Genomic DNA, 19888 nt, shown 5'->3' with positions numbered 1-19888 from the left:
GGGAGAGGGTTCAGGCTGCAGGGTCCCGACAGCGCTTACCATGGCTCCTGGGAAGCAACTGCCAGGTCCCTGCAGCCCCTAGACTCATGGGCGACCAGGGAGGCACCGCGCGCTGCCCTCGCACCCACAGGCACCGCCCCCACAGCTCCCATTGGTCGCGGTTCCCAGCCAGTGGGAGCTGTGGAGCTGGCCCTCAGGGCAGGGGTAGCGCGCAGAGCCTCCCTGGCTGCCCATTGGTTTAGGGGCTTAAGGGACCTGGCAGCCGCTTCCAGGAGCCACACAGAGCTAGGGCAGGCAGGGAGCCTGCCTTAGCCCTGGGCCCCCGCTGCACTGCCGAACGGTTTTAATGACCGTTCGGTGAGCCGCTGGGGTCCCTTTTCGACCGGGCAGTCCGGTCTAAAAACGGATGCCTGGCAACCCTACAAATAGTGCTTCCCTCTGGCACAGGGATGTTGTAAGAAATAATGAATGTTTATAAAGCATTTGGAGATGTTTGGATTAAAGGCAGTATATAATTGCACAGTATTATTATTATCATTGTAAATAACTCAATGTAACTTTGAGGACCAGGACAATAAAGACCCACCTTTTATGGGAACACGGATCCTCAGCTAGATTCCACTCTATTTTGTGCTTACTCTGTTAAGTTTCAAAATCTTTTTCCTTTTTTGCTTTGCTTGTATACATTCATGTTATCGTGGTCTTCGTTATGGTCTTTTGTGGACAAACATGTCAGATAAACCAGAACATAATGCTGAAGAGGCTTGAGTAGGGCAAGCTGATGGCCATTGGTTTGCAGGGAAGAGAGTCTGGCTGTCCTCGGAGGGTGATGAAATTCGTAAATGCTCTATTATTGCATCTCTATTGATCTGCCTCACTCTGAACCTTCTCGTGGCAAAGTGACTCTCCCTCCTTACATCAGGATGCTGACAGGCTGCTCACCCTCTGCTTGCTCCGCCTCCTCTTCCTACACCTCCTTCTTCTGGATTCCTGAAGTTATTAAGAGAAATAAGGTAGCTGAGGGGACCACATGCAAGTTGTGGCAGCCTGCAGCAGTGCGCATCTGCCTTTTGTGACATTACTGCTGCCTGGGAATTTCACTCTGAATGAAGCCGGTTTCCTTTTCAGCAAGCCTGCCAGGATGGGCCAGTGCTGCTGCAAGCTTTATTACTGCCTTCAGTGCCTGGACAAGACGGTACTTTGCATCTTCCTTTTTATGCTTCATTGAAAGGGCAGAGAGCTAGCCGTTACGCTGATTAAATCTGTGCTCCTTCCTCTAGCTAATGTAGGTAATGTGCCTGGGGTGACTAAGAGGGGTGTAATGCTCATCTTATTTAGAATGTGCTGACTTCTCATTAGTATCAAATCAAACCATTGGTTTCACATACACTGCAGTGCCTTACATAATTTTATCCTGCAGTCTCAAAGTGACAATTGCATTTTCATAAAACAATAAGGTACCAGGGACATGGGCTCTAGTTACAATTGCCTTGATTTGTTGTTATGATTTTCATACATTTTTCATAGACCCGCGGAGCTCGAGTTATGCAGGATCCCTGCATGGAGTTTTAAAGTTAGCTTTTCACTTGCAGAGATTATTCATTCTCATGCTGTCCTAAGATTTTACCTCTCTATTGTTCCTCCTTTTCTGACATTATATAATCCATTAGAAAAGAAACAAAGCAAACTATACATTTTCCTTTGTGAGGGTGAATCTGTACACAAGCAAAACCTTGAACACTGAACTGAACTGTGTTACATGTGTCAATACCAAGAGCAATATCATAGCCACAGGTAGTTAGAGGATAGCATGTGGGAGAGAATTTGTATGTCAATTCTAACACGTAGCTCGTCATGCTATTCTTTTGGACACTTGCCTAGATTTTTGAGCATATACAGAACAGGAAGAGAATGTACATACGATTTTAATTTGGTTAATAGAAAAGATCTTGGCAGGAACACTTGCTGGTGCAGTATATTTAATAAAAGGCTGGATTTTTGCAAGATCCATATAATAGGTCTAATGAAAAGCTCTCCCTGCCTCCCATTTATTTAATATATGTTCAAATATAGCTTGAGGTATGTTGCCAGCCAGGTTAAGGAAAATATATGGTTTAATATAAAACTCATTAAAATATAGTCACTGGGGAACATCCTGGTGATCAGTTCTGCTTGGAAACTTTAACCTAAGGGGAATTGTGGGGGGAGGTTGCCTGCTATCTACTATGATTGAAATGGCACTTTTAAAGTCACCCCTTTTTGGAAAGGAAGATAGTCGATCATTATGAACATCGGTTGCAATGGGATTTCGTTATTGCGCCTGCAAGAATCAGCTGAAATATTTATTGCTGTAAGAGTATTATGAATGTGTATGCTTGCCCTTCCAATGATAATATAAGGCCTTGCTCCAAGTGACTGTGAACCAAGCACAACGGTGATTAAACACCATTTCCACACCAAAACATTCTGAAATATTTTCAAAGCAATAGGTGCAGAGAGGTAACGTGAAACAGTGGCTATAATAACAAATGCTATGGAGCATCTGTGTGCAACGCATGTTTGTACTGTGTATAGTTCAAATGGAAGAAATGCTCAGGGCGATATTACATGTATGGTTATAACTTGGAATATAACACACCAAAAGCATCCTTATTAAAGACCTTGTGGCAGAAGGGAGTATGGTCTGAGGAAAGAGCACAGGGTGTCAGGACTCCTGTATTCTGTTCCCAGCTGCTGCTGACATCCCAAGTAGCACCTGGCAATTCTCTACACCTCTCTCTGGCTAATTTTATCCATCCGTAAAGTGGGAATAATAATATTTACCTACCTGACAAGGTACTGTGAGGTTTAATCATTAGTATTTCTCTGAGATCCTCAGAGAAGAGGCACTCCGGGGCAAATCCCTTTGGAAGTCAACACTTCTGCCTGAATAAGGACTAAAGGTAACAGGATACAGACCAATATTGGTGAATATAATAATGATTATATTACTCTACTTTACATCTACATCTTGACCATATTTTTAGTTTGCACTATTCCATAATATGTGCAATGTAACCATGTGCATTACTTCATAGGATGTGGCAGCAAATGCTTCTAAGCAATAAAAATACAATTATCAAAACCAAAAATCACACTTGATAAGGTGGCGTGAATACGATGGAGTCAGAGGCTGGTTACATGGAGAGCTTGATTCTCCAGTGTGTCTCTTCAGCTTTACCCTGGTGTAACTCTGTTAAAATCAGTGCAATTACACTGGTGTAAAACAGGCTCCATAAGCTTTGGTCCCAATCCTGCCTGCCTTAATGAGGCAAATTTCCAGTTGCCCAGTGTCTCATTTCATTGTCCCTGGTGTATCCCTTTGTCTGTAATATCAAGGCATTTTTAAAATGCCCAGTCACCATGGTACCTGGATGCAGAATGAAGCTTGCAAGTCACTTAACCAGAGATGATGGCACAACCTATCACTGTGATTAGCTGCTGATATTTATTTGGATGAATTGCTTTTTCTTTTTTGTGACTTTGTTGGAGTTATATTGGTGTAAATCCAGAGTAAGTGAGGTCAGAATCTGTGCAAAGGACGTTTTGATTGAGTGAGGTATGTACAATCAGGCTCATAGTTTTATTCCTTTCTCATTTAGTAGAAATGGAAACACTGTAAGATGTGGCACTGGCTTCACTGGGAGTTGAGCCTTTTTACACTGGAGCTGAATTTGGCCCTCAGCCACTGTCACCTAGGGCTGGATTCAAACTGGTGACCTGGAGAAGAAAAGGCTATAGATCCCTTTAATCCCTTGAGCCCTCTAGTCATAAAGCTTGATTATTAAGGCTCAGGGCTAGGGAGCATGATTGTTCCTTTGTCTTCTGTTACATATTCTTTGTTGCTATAAATATTAATGGAGTGGATTAATTCAGTGGTCTGTCATGTTCATTTTGATTCTTACACATTTATTTTGGCAGATGTTAGCTTTTGTTTTGGGGAGTTATGTAAAAATAGTGATGTTTTTGACACTAGACCCAAATGAACCTCAGCACAGGATTTGATGATGCTGTGTTTTCTCATCGGATTCAGTTTGGCTTTGCAGTCATGTTTTGTTTAACTGGTGCTAGAATCCCTGATTTGCTGGTTTTATTTACCAGAATTGAAGTAGTGGCTCTGAGTAGAGTTGTGTTGATGAAGATGAAGAGAGGCTTTTTCATTTCATATTAGTGTAGTATTTACACTGGTCTCACAAATACCTACAGTCCAAACACATAATGTACCACCAACAAAGCAAATTAAGATAATAGAACATGTCAGGGATTTGTGAGTTCACTGCACATCCAGGATATTCTTGGTCGTTATGAAGATTAGCTAATGTCATACCTATCTCCTCTGTCAGAGAGAGAAATCAAAGGTGAATCACTAAACCATCAGTTAAAGGCTCTGAAATCAATGGCTATTTCTCAAGGATGTTTATAAAGAATTGGAAAATTGAATGTATGTGGCATTGTTCTAATAAAGAGAAAAAAACGTTTTCAAAGAGGGATTATTTTAAAATATTTGGCACTGAATTTAATCTATACATTTCACATCCTGCAAACTGCAAGACGAGATCCAGGAAGGCAGTCAGAAATCTCTGGCCAATAAATAAACTGGGCTATTACTGACAGCGCAGGGCCCAGGGGATGTTAAGTGTGGTAGCACTGTGGTCTTCATATGGGTGAACCAAGTGTCCAATTACTGCCCATCCTCTGTACTCAGAGAGCATAGCACATTCAGAGAAAACATTCTGTTATTCTGGAGAGAGTAATCAATATATCAGTCATCTCCAAGACTAGGATAAGCCTTTTAATAGGAATAGTGCGGGCAAACAACACAACTAGTTTTAAGATCGAGTTTGATAAATTCATGAACAGGATTATATGATGGGGTTGCCTGTGATAGCAGGGGTCTGGACTTGATGACTGAAGAGGTCCCTTTGAGTCCTATGTCCTCTGTTCCTAGCACTCTAGTAGCAGTAGGCATCTTTCAATCTCAAGAGACTACGGGTATGTGCCTCTGAGAGGTAAAGAATTTACTCAGTTGGTGTTATGGCAGCTGTGGCTGAAGGGACCCGCTCGAGAGAGACAATCTCTGCCGTATCTGTGATGTTTAAAGGTGATGTTTTGACCCTTTGGGCTCTGCCTTCTGCGAGCTCTTTTCCCCCCGCTAAGCTAGACGGCTTCCTCTCTTAACTCCGGAGACCTTTGTTAAGCTCTTGTTTTCAAAGGCTGCGGTCTTGAGTGTGATCTTCCCAGTTGTCCACATCCATGTCCATTTCTTTGACGTATTGCTTGCACACATTCTTGAAATGCAATTCTGGGCGTCCTTTGGGTCTTTTTTCAGATGCCAATTGGCTGTAGAGGATGTGTCCTTTGGGATGTGCCCATCATTCATTCGGCACACATGCCCAAGCCAGTGGAGGCCTCTCTGTTTGAGGAGTGTTTGCATGCTGGGTGTGCTGGCCTGCTTGAGCACCTCAGTGTTGGTGACTCTGTCCCTCCAGGGGATTCCAAAGATTTGACAAAGGCAACGCATATGAAAGCTGTTGAGCCTCTTTTCCTGATGAGAGTATAAGGGCCATGTCTCACTCCCATACAAAAGTGTGCTGATAACACATGCACGATACACACAGATCTTTGTGTGTTCTGTCAGTTTGCAATTTTGCTAGACCCTCTTGTTCAGTCTAGACATTGTTGTGGCGACTTTTCCAGTGAAAGGTTGACCGCGATAGGGGATCCCAAGTATGTGAACTCATTCACCACTTCAAGTTACAAGTTAGCATAAAATGGTCCTATGAAGAGAGCTTATACATTCATTCATGCTGGGTTTCATCATGGGATTTTTTTTTTTTTTTTTTTTTTTTTTTACTTTAACTGTAAGATAAATAACTTGGCAGAAATTTGCTGAGGTTCCATTTTTAACAGTCTCTCTTTTTTTTTTTTTGCAAAGATGTGATAATTATTTACTTGTTTTTCAGTGTCTTCATTTAAGTAGAATAATAACAAGTGTCTGTCTGACTTCGGTATGTATGTATGTGTTTGAAATTGGTTTATGTAGTGCGTCCTTGCATTAAATAGATTTTGTTTGAAAAGGTGAGAGCTGGTGAGACGAGTGAGTGCTGCCCAGCTGCAGTAGTGTATCTGGCAATAAAATAGCCGATGTACCCCCTTGCACTCTGCCTGCAGCCCCGTCCCCGCCTCCCAATTCTTTTACATCTCTATTGACTGTATCACCTCTAAAATGCTTCTTAAAATGACCCCACTGTGTTAGTCAACTAGTATTGGCTAATGCTGTGATGTTCTGCATAAAGGGGATCCTGTTCAGGGCTGCTGCTTTGGGAAACAGCTCTCAAGATTGCCAGTATACTGTCACCAACAGAGAGCGCTTGGTGGAAGCAGAGGAGCGTTGAACTTACCCATACATTTCTCAACCAGTTCAGCTCACCTCTTTGCATGTTTTATTCAACAAAACTTTGCACGCAGCCTAGTGTAGTGGGGTCTCCAGTCCTGACTGAGGCCTCTAGGCATTACTGCAAAACAAATATCATGTAATAATGCTGATGGGTTTACTAGTTACTATAGTAAACAACAGTGGTGAAGTGGTAAATAAAACTACCCCCTCCCTGCCCAGGGGCCGCAGGGACGTGCGGGCTGCTTCTGGGAGCGTCGCAGAGCCAGGGCAGGTAGGAAGCCTGTTCCCCGGCATGCTGGGAGGCAGGGGAGGAGTTGAGGGAGGGGGAGGAGTTTTTCAGCTGGGCCCATGGACCCCCTGGAGGACCCTCAGGGCCCCCCAGGGGTCCGCGGACCCCAGTTTGAGAAACGCTGCCCTATGGCGTAAACTGACCTTAACAGCTGTAGAAGCTTAGCCAGTAAATATTGTCATTTCATTCACATAGTGTTTAGAACGTTTTTTTTTAAGTAGGACACAGTCCAAGTCTGATGCAGGATGTAGGCAGGGGAGGTCACAAATCTCAACTCACTTGGTCTCCCCGCTGCCAGAAACCTTCACTAATCCCCAGCGTAGCATGCCCAATGCCACCTGCTTACCTGCTGCTGGTTCCCAACCCAAAAATTGAGGAACTAACTAGAAGAGGAGGAGGAAGGTTGGCTTGGAACATACACCGGTTGGTGTGTGAAAGCACTGGTTGGAAGCCGAAGTGGGTGATAACAGTCAGCCTGGCAGCAGTGAATAGACAGGTGGATGTGGTCACAGTATCACACTCACCGACTAATGGTTGGAACATATTTGACAGCAGATATATAATATATTCTGATAAAATGGACCTTCTAATTCTTGTTGATTGTTTGGTTGGATATTTTGTGACATCGCCTTCACATTTACTAAGAGTTTAAACCAGCTGATTTATTTAAATTAAGGCCATTTTACACTGCTATAGTCAAGTAAAAAGGACCTTTAAGTGGGTGTAAATATAAATCACTCCCACTTTGAGGCCCCTCCACACTGCCAGAGTGGTGAAAAGTGACCTAAGTGTGAATGGGAATCAGGCCCAGGGACCGTGGTGCTCTGCAGTTCTGTGGCAGTGAAAGGGGGCTGCAGAATCACCCATGACTACAGTCTGCTCCCAGCCATAAAATAGTGCATTTAACATTATTTCTAGCTCTTTTCTAAGACTATAAATGATTTGTGTGTGTGTGTGTATGTACATATAGTTTCTACTCTAAAATATGGCCTAGATTTTAGAACAATATATATATCCCTTTTTTTTTTTTTTTTCAAAATGCTTGCTACAGTTCATCCAAGATGGCCTAAAACCAGTCAAATGGTGTTGTGTCATAGAGACAGGCACCCGGTGGGAGAGGCTGTGCTGAGACATGCCCATTACAGAGGCAATGTGAAAACAGAACACACAGGAGCACAGGAAGGTTGCAGAGGGGATGTGCTCACTGCAGGCTAAAGAAGAAACAAGAGGGACAGGAAGGGCAGTCTATTAATCTTTTTTTTTTTTTTTACTGTATTTCTGCCCTTTTTATAAAAAGCTTCTTCTTTAGTTCTTAATTTTATCTTTTTTATCATTTATTTCTGTTAATATTTTTGTTAAATTAACTGTTGGACTGCAGGGAAATAAAAATAGGTTACAGAATCACCAGCTTTCTGCCATATGTTTCATAATGCCTGCTGCTGAACTGGTCCTTAAAGTGCCTGGATTCCCTTCAGTCCTGCGTGCTGCTGACCAGTTTACTTGCTGGGATTCCTTTCCATTGAATTTGCTGCTACCTTGCATGTTGCCTTGACTATGATTTTTCTGTAGTGCCTTTTAAAGACTCTGGTTCTTTCCTTACCGGGGGCATATTTATAGTAGCTTGATTTAGTTTTCCTAATTATTGGTGACGTTCCCAGTAGGATATGTTCCTTTGTCTCCTCCCTAATGTATCACAGAATATATTCCAATTTAAAAGTGGCTTTATGTGCATGCTGTTACACTGGGATCACTTGTACTAAATCACTCTCCTGTGGATTTCCCTGCAGCTAGCTTTCTCTCGTGATTCATTCAGCTCTTATGAAATATCTGCTACCCAAATCCTTACTCTTTAGTAGAGACATCTTAGTATTGCCAGTATAAATATGTTTTATATTCTTCTGGCTAAATGTCTGTCTGAATTCTTTATTATATGTTAAAAGAATTCAGGGGTTCCTTTTTTGAGGTGGTCTTTTTTCTTCTGGTCTAATTAAAATGTATCATGTCCATACGTAAAGCTGGAAATATAGAATTGAAAGTCAGGTTATTACTGGTATTTGCGAGTGTACTGTATGCATACTATGTACAGAATGCTATATATTAATATACACAATCAGATTTATGTGCATATGTATATTGCTCTATCTAGCTCTAGCTGTATTGCTATATGCAGGGACACAAACATGTTTGTGTATGTTAATATCATTAATACCCTTTTGTATGTGCTGTCCACACAAACTGGAACCCAGACATGCACCAACACTGATTTGCAAATACAGAGGTGTGTGTAAATATAATATTGTATTCCTTAGTCTACTGTGAAACATGATTGTGTCAATGCTGGCTTCCACAGTTGGTTTTAAAAGAGAATTAGTTCATAATAATTACAAAACTAGATCTGAAGAATTTACCTAATCTGGTTTAGTAAATAAACATGTGAGAGTGCTTATCTGGGATAAATCGAGGGACTATACATATCCTTTTATTTTTTTTAACAGAATGAAAGTGCCCTTGTGAAAGAAAAGGAGCTATCAGTCGAGCTTGCAAACATCAGGGATGAAGTTGGTAAGTAGGGCTTCAGATACTAACAATGTGAAAAATGTCCTTTCTCGCATGTAACAAAAGCAGTTATTCCTTGTCGTGTGGTACAAGGAAACCCGCAGAGCTGTAATAAAGTATCTTACTAAGCCCAGTGGTGAATTTTTGTGGCTTTGCAGGGAACAATAATTTTACCTCATTGTTGTTGTGGAGACAGGTTCATAACCGTACACACTGGAGCTAATCATGCATTATCTTTACTATTCACAGACGGTGATCTATAAATCTGTATCCTCTGTTCTAACAGCATCTGAACATGCCACCCAGCTCAGAAAACCTTCAGATGTGGCAGTGCACGGTTAGCTAGGAATTCATTACTTTGGTTGTGGGAGTTTACACGTACTGCACCCTGGTTACAAACAGAAGAGCACCAAGATCAAAACCCAAAATCAGTGTTCTACAAAAACTAACACTTAGTAAATAGGTTATAATCTCTCCGTGCCTAGAAAGGCAGGGACTAACTCAACTGGTGCCACTCATCCCATTTACTCTATGTACATTTGGGTGAGCACATTTCCCTTTTTTGTTCTGTTCTGAAAGCTGATCGGAAAGGCAGTGACCATTAGACCATTGATTGCATCTCTAGGAAGAGGAAAACGGGCTCTACTCAGGGCCCAGACATCAGGCTGAATTCTTTGTACCTGCATCTTCCCAGCATAGATGGGGTGTGTTATGCTTACCATAGAGCAAAAAGCAATTAACGGGCTGGGGAGGTGTGTGTGGGGGGCAGGGACTGCTGAACATGTATCAATGAAAGCATGGCTGTACAGCTTCCACACTACTCCTGCCTAATGGCAAGACTAAGGCCAAAGAGGGGAGCGGGGAGCTAAGAGCCTCATTAACTTGGTTGCATTTGATAGGAAGGTTCCATTTTAAAATGGTTCATAAAGGGTTAATAAATGATCAATAGGTGTTTTATATAAATTGTTATAGAGTCCGATAGGGTAACTGATTGCTTATAATCATCGATAACTCATACTCCAACATGCTTATAACATATAGTAACCCTATATAAACAGAACCTTAATATGAAGTGTTATTATTAGCTTGATCAGGCTTGTGATTAAATAAATAGAGATATCCTATCTCCTAGAACTGGAAGGGACCTTGAAAGGTCATCGAGTCCAGCCCCCTGCCTTCACTAGCAGGACCAAGTACTGATTTTTGCCCCAGATTCCTAAGTGGCCCCCTCAAGGATTGAACTTACAACCATGGGTTTAGCAGGCCAGTGCTCAAACCACTGAGCTATCCATGTCTCCCCAGACCCTGCTAGCCTGTCTCCCCTCCCCCTTCCCCCCCCCCCCACCCCCATCCCCATCATTCCTTTTTAACCCACACTCTGGAGAGTCAGAGCAGGTGTGAGACACCCACTCAGTGCAGAAGACTTTACTTCAGGCTTAACTTTATTTGTCTTCTTCCATTTTTAAAAACCCTTACACCACCCTTCCCTGACACTTGTGCTGGAGCTCAATAACCTGGGCTCCCTGCTGTGCCCCTCAAAGGGATTTGCATTACCCAGACTGTGATAGTGCTTCACTGCTCCATCCCCACAGAATGGTCCACCGGGAGCTGAGATCACATTTGCAATATCACTTTTATCTCTGTTTTCATCTCTACTGTGTTCTCCCCTTCCCCTCCCAAAGGAATTGCCGCAGTGCTTTTGCTTTTCAGGCAGGGAGGGAACATTTGAAGGGCTCTGCTCTGGTTCGAAGACCTATTCCCTGTTTTCAAGTTCTGTGTATCACTAACAGTCTGGCTTTGATCCTGCCTGTCTCTGAGTCTGAAGAGCGCACAGTAGGGAACACAAGGTTGTTGCACTCCAATGCATTTGTGAGTGGAGGCTATGTGTAGGCGCAAAGAAGCAGCAGCACTGGCTAGGGCCAGATTCTACTCCCAGTTACTCCAGCTTTATGCCAGTGTAAATCCACTGAAATCAATAGAGCTCCTTCCACATTTACACCAGTGTTGCTAGGAGCCAAAGGTGTAAACCACTGTACACAGTCTAGAGGTCACATTGCAACGCTCTCAATAATGCAGGATCAGGTTCCTCTTTGCTTCCTGCCCTACTCATCACTATTTACCTGGCACTTATATACACAGCACTAGACACCTTTGCTGTGCAGGATCGAGTCCCAGCCGAGAAACATAGGCAGCTGTTTTAGGTGCTTGCCTAAGGAAATAAAATGCACCTGAAATGGTCTCTGCTCCTAGGCTCAGCTATCGCCGGGAGCACCAGCGGCAGGGTTTTCCCTAGACCCTACACGCTCCCTGAATGTCCCCGATTGGCAGTGTTGCCAATTTAGTTGTTGGTTGGAAATTTGAATTGAAATTCAAACATTAATACACACTTTCAAAGCATACACAGTGTATGAGAAAATACTTGTACCTGAGAAAGCAGAATGGGTTTGAAAAGTATGAACAAAGACTAGCTTCCTCATACAGCTGTTATTTATGACAATGTCGGCACATTCGTTTCGGCAATGTTGGCCTACTTTATCATTTAAAATTATGATTTGTAAGCAAGGTCTGAATGAGCTCTGCCCTGACAGCCAGTGATGAGCCAGGGGAGGGGGAAAGGCTTCAGGACCAGACTGTATTTACATGAACACACCTACTCTGCCTAGGTATCCAGCAGACAGAGCTTTGCTGCCCAACTGATCAATTTTGGCTGATGCTGGGTTACAAATCACTGAAGTATTAAATGTGGGGGTCATGACATGTTGTTATCCATATTGTATGAGTAAAGGGCAGCAGAACTGTACTTAGCCTGACTGAATGAGGGGGGTCTCCCTCAGTGCTTAATTCGTGCTAGGGCTTGCCAGCAGGGCCGGTGCAACCACTAGGCAAACTAGGCGGTCGCCTAGGGCGCCAAGTGGTTGGGGGCACCAAAAAGCGGCGAGCCCCAGACATGGAGGGGCCAGCGCGGCGCAGGGTGAGCAGCCGTGCCCCCCACCCCTCCTGCCCAGGCTGCGGCCTGGAGCCCCCCCCCCCCCGCTCCTGCAGGCTGCAGCAGATGCATGCGGGCGGCAGTCCCCATGCACCCCCCCTGGTTCCCCGCTCGCCGCACTCGGGCTCTGCAGCTCCCGGGCATGTGAGCCGCTGCTGCCGCCTGGGCACAGGGCCATGAGCCTGCTCCCAGGAGCCACAGAGCCTGAGCACGGTGAAGGGGGAGCTGGGAGGGTGCACGGAGGCTGCTGCCCGCATGCATCCGCTGCAGGAGTCCCCCCGGGGGGGGGGGGCGCCGGGCTGCAGCCCGGGCAGGCACATCCCCCGGTTCTCCCCTCACTGCGCTCGGGTTCTGTGGCTCCCTGGGGTGTGAGCTGCCACTGCCGCCACTGCCCCTGCTGGAGGGCTCCGGCGATCTGTGGGGGCAGAGGCGGTGGGCAGCATCCGAGCGTGCAGCTGCCTCCTCCCCAGGCTCCAACTTCCCCGACTCCTGCCGCTCTCCAGCCTGTGCGCTCCCGGCCAGGCGCTTCCCCAGCGCAGCAGCAGCCGGAGCTGGGGGGGCGGGAAGTTGCTTCGGGCCTCGCGGTTCAGGGAGCCGGGAAAGTTGGAGCCCGGGGAGGAGGCGGCTGCGCACTCAGATGCTGCCCATCGCCTCTGTCCCCTGCAGATCGCTGGAGCCCTCCGGGAGGGGCAGTGGCAACGGACGGCATCCGAGCGCAGCCGCCTCCTCCGCGGGCTCCAGCTTTCCTGGCTCCCGCTGCTCTCCAGCCCGTGCGCCCCCGGCCGTGTGCTTCCCCTGTGCAGCAGCAGCTGAGCTGGGGGAGGGGAGGAGAGGGGGGAAGTTGCTTCGGTCCCTGTGGTTCAGGGAGCCGGGAAAGTTGGAGCCCAGGGAGGAGGCGGCTGCACGCTCGGATGCCGCCCGCCGTCTCTCTCCCCCTCAGATCACTGGAGCCCGGCGTTGGCTCCTGCCCTGGGAGCGGCAGCGGGAGGCGGCGCAGGACTAGGAGGGATGCTGCTGTGGACCGTGGCCACCAGGCAGAGTGGGGTTCCCGGGAAATGTTCCTGACCATCACCGTCTGGCTAGCTTGGCAGGAAACGTTCACGGCGCCGACCTGAACTTGGGAGTTGTAAGTTGCAGCCACTCGGGGTCCCCTTCCCCACATGTTGCACGGGCCAAGCCTCCACAGCTCAAAAAACCCCTTGGACTTTCTAGTTGTATTTCCCTGTATGGATTAACCTGGGATTTCTATGAGAAAACAACCTATTTAAAAAGTTACATGATTAAATACTTGATACTTGCATTAACCTAACTTTCAAAAATATGTCCCAACTTTTTTTATTTGCAGTGTTTAAATCAAGAAAACAATTCCAGTTGCAATGATGTATCCTGCTCTTTAAACTGTTCAGAAAGCCACACCATACAAAGAAATTAATGTAGCTAACATTTTAAAAAGTAATTCAACTGATTATAAAACACAGCCACAAAACTAGGAAAATCATGCCAAGACAGTTGGTTTCACACTTCCCAGATAAGGAAGTGATCAGTAAAGTAAGAAACACATATTATGCATAAGCGGAGTCAATGTCAAATAGAAACAGAAGTTTCAGTAAATATTAGTTTAAACTTAGACAAACTTTACACTATGAAATCATATGGGAGGGGCCTATTTTACAAAGAACATTTCAAAAAAGCACTTTTCATCACTTGTTGGAAAGTTGTCAGGTCATTTTTAAGTAGCGATATCAAAGGTCTGCAAATCTGTTATTGAACTTATTAGTATGAACACTTGAAAGGGACCAGGGTGATGGGGTTTAGCTACAGGGACACATGATTTTTATACAATCCCTTGTGCTGTCACATTATTTAAAAGAGACAAAGTGGATGAGGTGATATCTTTTATTGGACCAACTTCTGTTAGTGAGAGGGGCAAGGTTTCGAGCTACACAGAGTTCTTCTTCAGGTCTGAAAAGGTACTAACAGTGTCACAGCTAAACACTAGATTTAACAGATAGTTTAGCACAAGTAGTTAGCACATATTCAAGGGGACCATTCAAGGTGAAGTAGCCCATTCACTCCCTTGTAATCCCAGGACAAAAGGGGAGATTAGTGGGTTGCAAGTTGTTGTGATTAACCATAAATCCAGTATCTTTATGAAGATCATGATTTTTAATGTCTAGCAATGTTTTGAATTAAAGCTCCCAGGCTCATCTTTTGAAAAGTGTTTTGCAGGTTTCCTTTGAGGATGAGGACTGATAGGTCAGATATCGAGTGAGTTTGTGGGGGCCCAACTCATGAGTTCTGAATGTTTGAGGTTGGCAATACTGAATATTACATCATGTCACCAAAGAAATTTAAGTCAAGGTTTCTCAAACTTTTTCACAGGCCGCATCTTAATACAGTTATTGTTTCATGGGCCAAATCCTCCCTCTCTGTATTAATTCTAATGAACAATGCCACATTATGCAGTATTCATTTTTGAAAGTTTATAATAAGCGATGCTCGGGGGGAGTGGAGGGGGAGGGGGGTGCAAGGTGGAAGTTTCACCTAGGGCACAAAATATCCTTGCACCGGCCCTGCTTGCCAGGGCTGAGCCCCGGCACCTCTAGGCTCGGCAGTTCATAGCCCCGGCACCTCTGGGCTTGTCACATCAGTTATGAAAGTAACAAACTTGCTTGAGCCCCGGCACCTCTTTCATTACCAATTAAGCACTGGTCACCCTCAACTGAACTGCACTCCCTAAGCAGGAGGTTTGGATGCCATATCCTAGTGAGAGAGAGGGTGGGGTATAGGTGTTTTGCTTGGTGGTGTGGGCTCTGCCTAAGAGTCAGAGGCACTATTTGACCTGTCCCTCTCTCCTGTTTAGAGAGAGAGCTGATTAGGCTTCATAGAAAGTTTTTTGGTTTGTTAAAAGCAACAGAGGGTCCTGTGGCACCTTTAAGACTAACAGAAGTATTGGGAGCATAAGCTTTCGTGGGTAAGAACCTCACTTCTTCAGATGCAAGTAATGGAAATCCTGCATCTGAAGAAGTGAGGTTCTTACCCACGAAAGCTTATGCTCCCAATACTTCTGTTAGTCTTAAAGGTGCCACAGGACCCTCTGTTGCTTTTTACAGATTCAGACTAACACGGCTACCCCTCTGATATTTGGTTTGTTAAGTGACCACTAAAGCTGAAATCACTGATAATCAGATCTAAGTGCTTAGACCTGCTGCAGAACAGCATTTCTGTGGAAGAGACGGCCCAGCCTGCACTCGCTGTGAGGTTCCCCCACTGAGAGCTGGGTGGAACCTCGAGAGACTGACTTATAGAGATCACAGTGGCAGATGGCAGCAGAAGGTTACAGTGCAGGGCCATTGGGGTGGAGCAATAGAGTGAACGGTGGCATGACAAACAACAGCGGCCAAAGCATTGGACCTTGTTTTAGTGACTTTGTTCCAGAATGCTAGATTTGTGACTGGGAAACTTATATAAATATATATTTCCTAGTAGGCCAAGATTTTTAAAATGCATTATTTGCCAAAGTATTATCTCACATAGTCACTATCTCAAGAGGTCATTATCTTGGGGAGTTTCTGTACTAAACTTTTTGATTATTATAATTATTTTTTATGTAAGAATGGCATGTTGGGTCAGACCAATGGTCCATCTATCCCAGTATCCGGTCTTCCAACAGTGACTATTCCAGGTGCTTCAGAGGGAATGAACAGAACAGGGAATCATCGAGTGATCCATCCCGTCGTCCACTCCCAGCTTCTGGCGAACAGAGACTAGGAACACTCAGAGCATGGTGTTGCATTCCTGCCCATCCTGGCCAATAGCCATTGATGGACCTGTCCTCCATGAACTTATCTAGTTCTTTTTTGAACCCTCTTACAATGTTGGCCTTCACACCATCCCTGGCAAAAGTTCCAAGGGTAACTGTGCATTGTGTGAAGAAATACTTCCTTTTGTTTGTTTTAAACTTGCTGCCTATTAATTTCATTGGGTGACCCCTGGTTCTTGTGTTAAGTGAAGGGGTAAATAACACTTCCTAATTCATTTTCTTCACACCAGTCAAGATTTTATAAGCCTCTGTCATATCCCCTCTTAGTCATCTCTTTTCAAAGCTGAAAAGTCCCAGTCTTTTTAATCTCTCCTCATATGGAATCTGTTCCATACCCCTAATCATTTTTGTTGCTCTTCTCTGAACCTTTTCCAATTCCAATATATCTTTTTTGAGATGTGGTGACCAGAACTGCATGCAGTATTCAAGATGTGGGCATATCATGGATTTATATAGTAAAAGTGGAGGAGCTTGGTTTGCCAGACTGATCAGCTAAGCCAATACTGACAACCTATATGAAAAGGTGGCAAAACACCATGCCTCTGGACTGCATCAACATGCAGAAAGCCTTATAAGCCAGTTACTGTCAAAGCCAATTTTAGAAGAACTTAATTAGGCTGTTAAGAATGCTAGAGACACAACTCAGTTTATGTGAACCAACATGGCTGTTGCATCATACTTTCTATTTAAGCAAGAGATACCATACACTACAAACTGGACGCCAGTGCATTGTCACTTGTTAATCCTGAAGTTGGACACTGGTTTCGAACAAGACTGGAAAATGCTCGCTATCTTTCTGAAAAAACTCAGCTGACTCTCTAGAAGCATGCGGTGTAACAGTGAAAGACTCAGCAATTGAAAAAGTGAAGAACTCTCTCACCATATTCAAAATATGTGCATACATGGCTGATGAATGCACCAATGCAAATAGGCATCAAGTATTAAGTCATTGCATATGTTATCTTGATGTCCGTAGTAGGCCAGTAGATGCATTCTAGATGTTCAGGTTATAGAAGACACATCAGCTGCATCTGTGACATCTTAAAAGAGTTAAATGCTTGTAAATTGAACCCCAAACAGATGGCTGCTTGTGCATTTGATGGAGCTACAAACTTCTCTGGAAGACATAGTGGAGTACAAGCTTTGCTCAGAGAAAAGTGTAACCCTAATCTCTCCTATACACACTGCAGAGGCCATCTACTCCAACTAGCACTAGTACAAGCTGCAGAATCTTCAAAAGACATTAAAACATCATAAATGTAATGGCTGTTTTATACTCTTTTTTTCAGCAAGAGTCCAAAAGGACTGAACGTCTTGGAAACAAACACTGGGATTGAAGTTCAAATTAGTCCAACCTGGGAAAACCTGCTGGCTTTCTCATGAGCTATTCTTGGCTGTTGTCTTAAAATTACTGAGCCATTATTACTAGCTTTGGAAAGTATCCACCAAGATAGGACAGATCTAAGTAGTGAGGGGGTGGACTACCTTTGTTACTAAGTTCAGAGAAGACTATCGCCATTCTCTCTCTTGTAAGTCTACTGTTGAAACCACTTGGGTCATTAAACAATGTCATCCAGGCATCTGCTACAACAGTAGTAGATCTTTGTCCAGCAATAAAAGCTACCCTTGGATCTATCAGAGATATCCATTGAAAATGTACTGGAAGAAGCAAAGACTTCAGTCCGGAAGTTGACTAATGAAGGTACTTATATTGACTCCTTAAGTGAAGAGGACAAGAAGTGTTTGTTAAGCCAGCTGAAAAAGTACACAGATTTGATTCTTACAAATCTACAATAGCGATTTCTGGATTCTACTCAACCTCCACGTAGCTTTTACAGATGCCTGTCTTATAAAACACCTATAGTTGAGTAGAGTGAGGCACTACCAGCAATAGGGCTGCTATGTGATCAGGACAGAATAGAGAATTTTGAACAGCATATGTGGAATAGCATATGATGAACGAATAAAGATTTAACTTCAACTTCTTTATCATCACTAGTGGTTCGACTCAATCTTTGTGCTATGTTTCCTGGGATGAAAGAAGTAGGAATTCATCTCTTGCTACTCCCAGTCACAACAGCTACAGTTGAGCGTTCTTTTTCCTCATTGAATAGAGGGCATCACAAAGGTGGCTTTAGGGCAGTGCACTGATCTTGTCCCCTGTGTGAGATAGAGCAGTCTGAGGTGTGAGCTAACTTGCAGTGGTTGCCAAAGGTCAAAAGGGGCCAACATAGAAGCCAGGAATCAATAGGGCACAGGAGCACCCTGGCCTGACCCCCTTAACCCAGACCAGACCAGACCTCTTACTACGACATTGGCTTCATGCCACTGGAGGGTTCCCCCTACACTGGGGTAATCCTCCTATGGTCAGCTAGAAGTCTACAGGGTCCCTTTGTGCCAGTAGGTCAACACAAAATGGCTGCAGTACAGCTAAGGATCTGGGCCATAGTACAGTATTTTTCTGTTTAAACATCTGAGTAACTTCTGCCTTCCCTACTACCCAAACAATGAACTCTCCTTATCCTTGCTAACATAGGATTGGTTTTGTATTAGAAAGTTTCTGCCTTCTCTTATTAACAATCAGAGTGAGTCAAGGACTTATAACATACTTACAGAGCTCAAATACTTGACAAGGAGATATCTTCTGGGCACACAGGTCCCCTAATCCCGTGGCCATTGAATTCAAAAGGGAGGCTTTCCATTTACTTCAATGGGTGTTGAATCAGGCTCCTATTTTGGAAAATTATTAATGCTTCTTGTTTATTATGCTTATGAAATAAAATGTTTTTAAAAAAGCAGAGACCATACACTGGAGTTGGGTGCTGAGGTGGCCTGAGGCAGTACAACAGAGCTCTGAACTGTGGATTTTTAGTTTTTATTAAAAATACCCGTAAAAAGTCAGGAGGAAGGAAATCTTGGTAGGACATTTTCAAGTCATGGATTGAAGGACGAACATGTGCAGGTATTTCACGAGGGCAGGGTATTAAAAAAACTGATCAGCAGGGCACTTTTTGGTATATATCCATCCATATGAAATATGAACTTTTCTGCTTTTTAATGGGTTTTTAAGGAAGACATGTTTTACAATAACCTGACTTATTTAGTATTTTTTCTTCATTAAAAAATCTGTCCTACACAACTTATTTTTAGCCTTTTCTTCAATAAAAGAAAAGAATTTGTGTTTTAAATCTGTGGGCCAGGGGAATGGTGAGTGCAAAGATTTATGATATCTCTTCACTTTAGCACAATCTTTTGCTTTTTTTTTTTTTAATAGTAGTGATGCAAAACAGGGGCTACATATATCTTAATGAAGAAGAAATGCATAAACTCCTTATCTCGGCATGTGTAACTCAGGGAGCAGTAAGGGAAGGTGTGACACTTCGCAGGGTTAACCAAGGTGTTCGGGGTGAATCACTATCATCTGCTTGCAGCAGGAGGGAGCCTTGTCTACGCCAACCGGGGAAACTCTCCCCAGCTACCAGCTGCTGGCAGCACCAATATGCCATTCTGGGCTTCACAAGCCCCACTTTTTCCCTCTGCAGGTTAGCTACACACCCCACTTTCTTACACTCAAGTGCCCAGTCCCTTGTCTTCTGGACACATGCAGTGTGACCATTCCGCTGCCTCTGTGGAAGGAGTGCAATCCAATTTACTGGCTTCACCACTGTACAGCACGTCTTTATATTACATATGGGCTTAGCACCAAGCATTTAGAAGTGTCTATAGTAAAACCAAATTGAAGTGTATTTAACAGAGCTTGAGTAAAGATTCAAACGAAAGCAGGTACAAGGATTTGGA

At 44.1% G+C, this 19888-nt stretch overlaps 1 protein-coding gene across 1 annotated transcript in view; it reads left to right on the top strand.

Moving 5' to 3' along the window:
* Positions 1–1141: 1141 nt before the first annotated feature.
* Positions 1142–19888, top strand: part of MTUS2 (microtubule associated scaffold protein 2) — a 58003-nt gene continuing 39256 nt past the window's right edge. The window contains exons 1-2 of the mRNA XM_065423280.1: positions 1142–1195; positions 9221–9287. Of these exons, the coding sequence (XP_065279352.1) occupies positions 1142–1195; positions 9221–9287 (121 nt within the window). The remainder of the gene's footprint in view (positions 1196–9220; positions 9288–19888) is intronic.

The sequence above is a fragment of the Emys orbicularis genome, chromosome 1, assembly GCF_028017835.1.
Source record: "Emys orbicularis isolate rEmyOrb1 chromosome 1, rEmyOrb1.hap1, whole genome shotgun sequence".
Taxonomy (NCBI): Eukaryota; Metazoa; Chordata; order Testudines; family Emydidae; genus Emys; species Emys orbicularis.
Note: the sequence above shows the minus strand (reverse complement) of the source record. Positions and strands in the feature narration are given on the sequence as shown.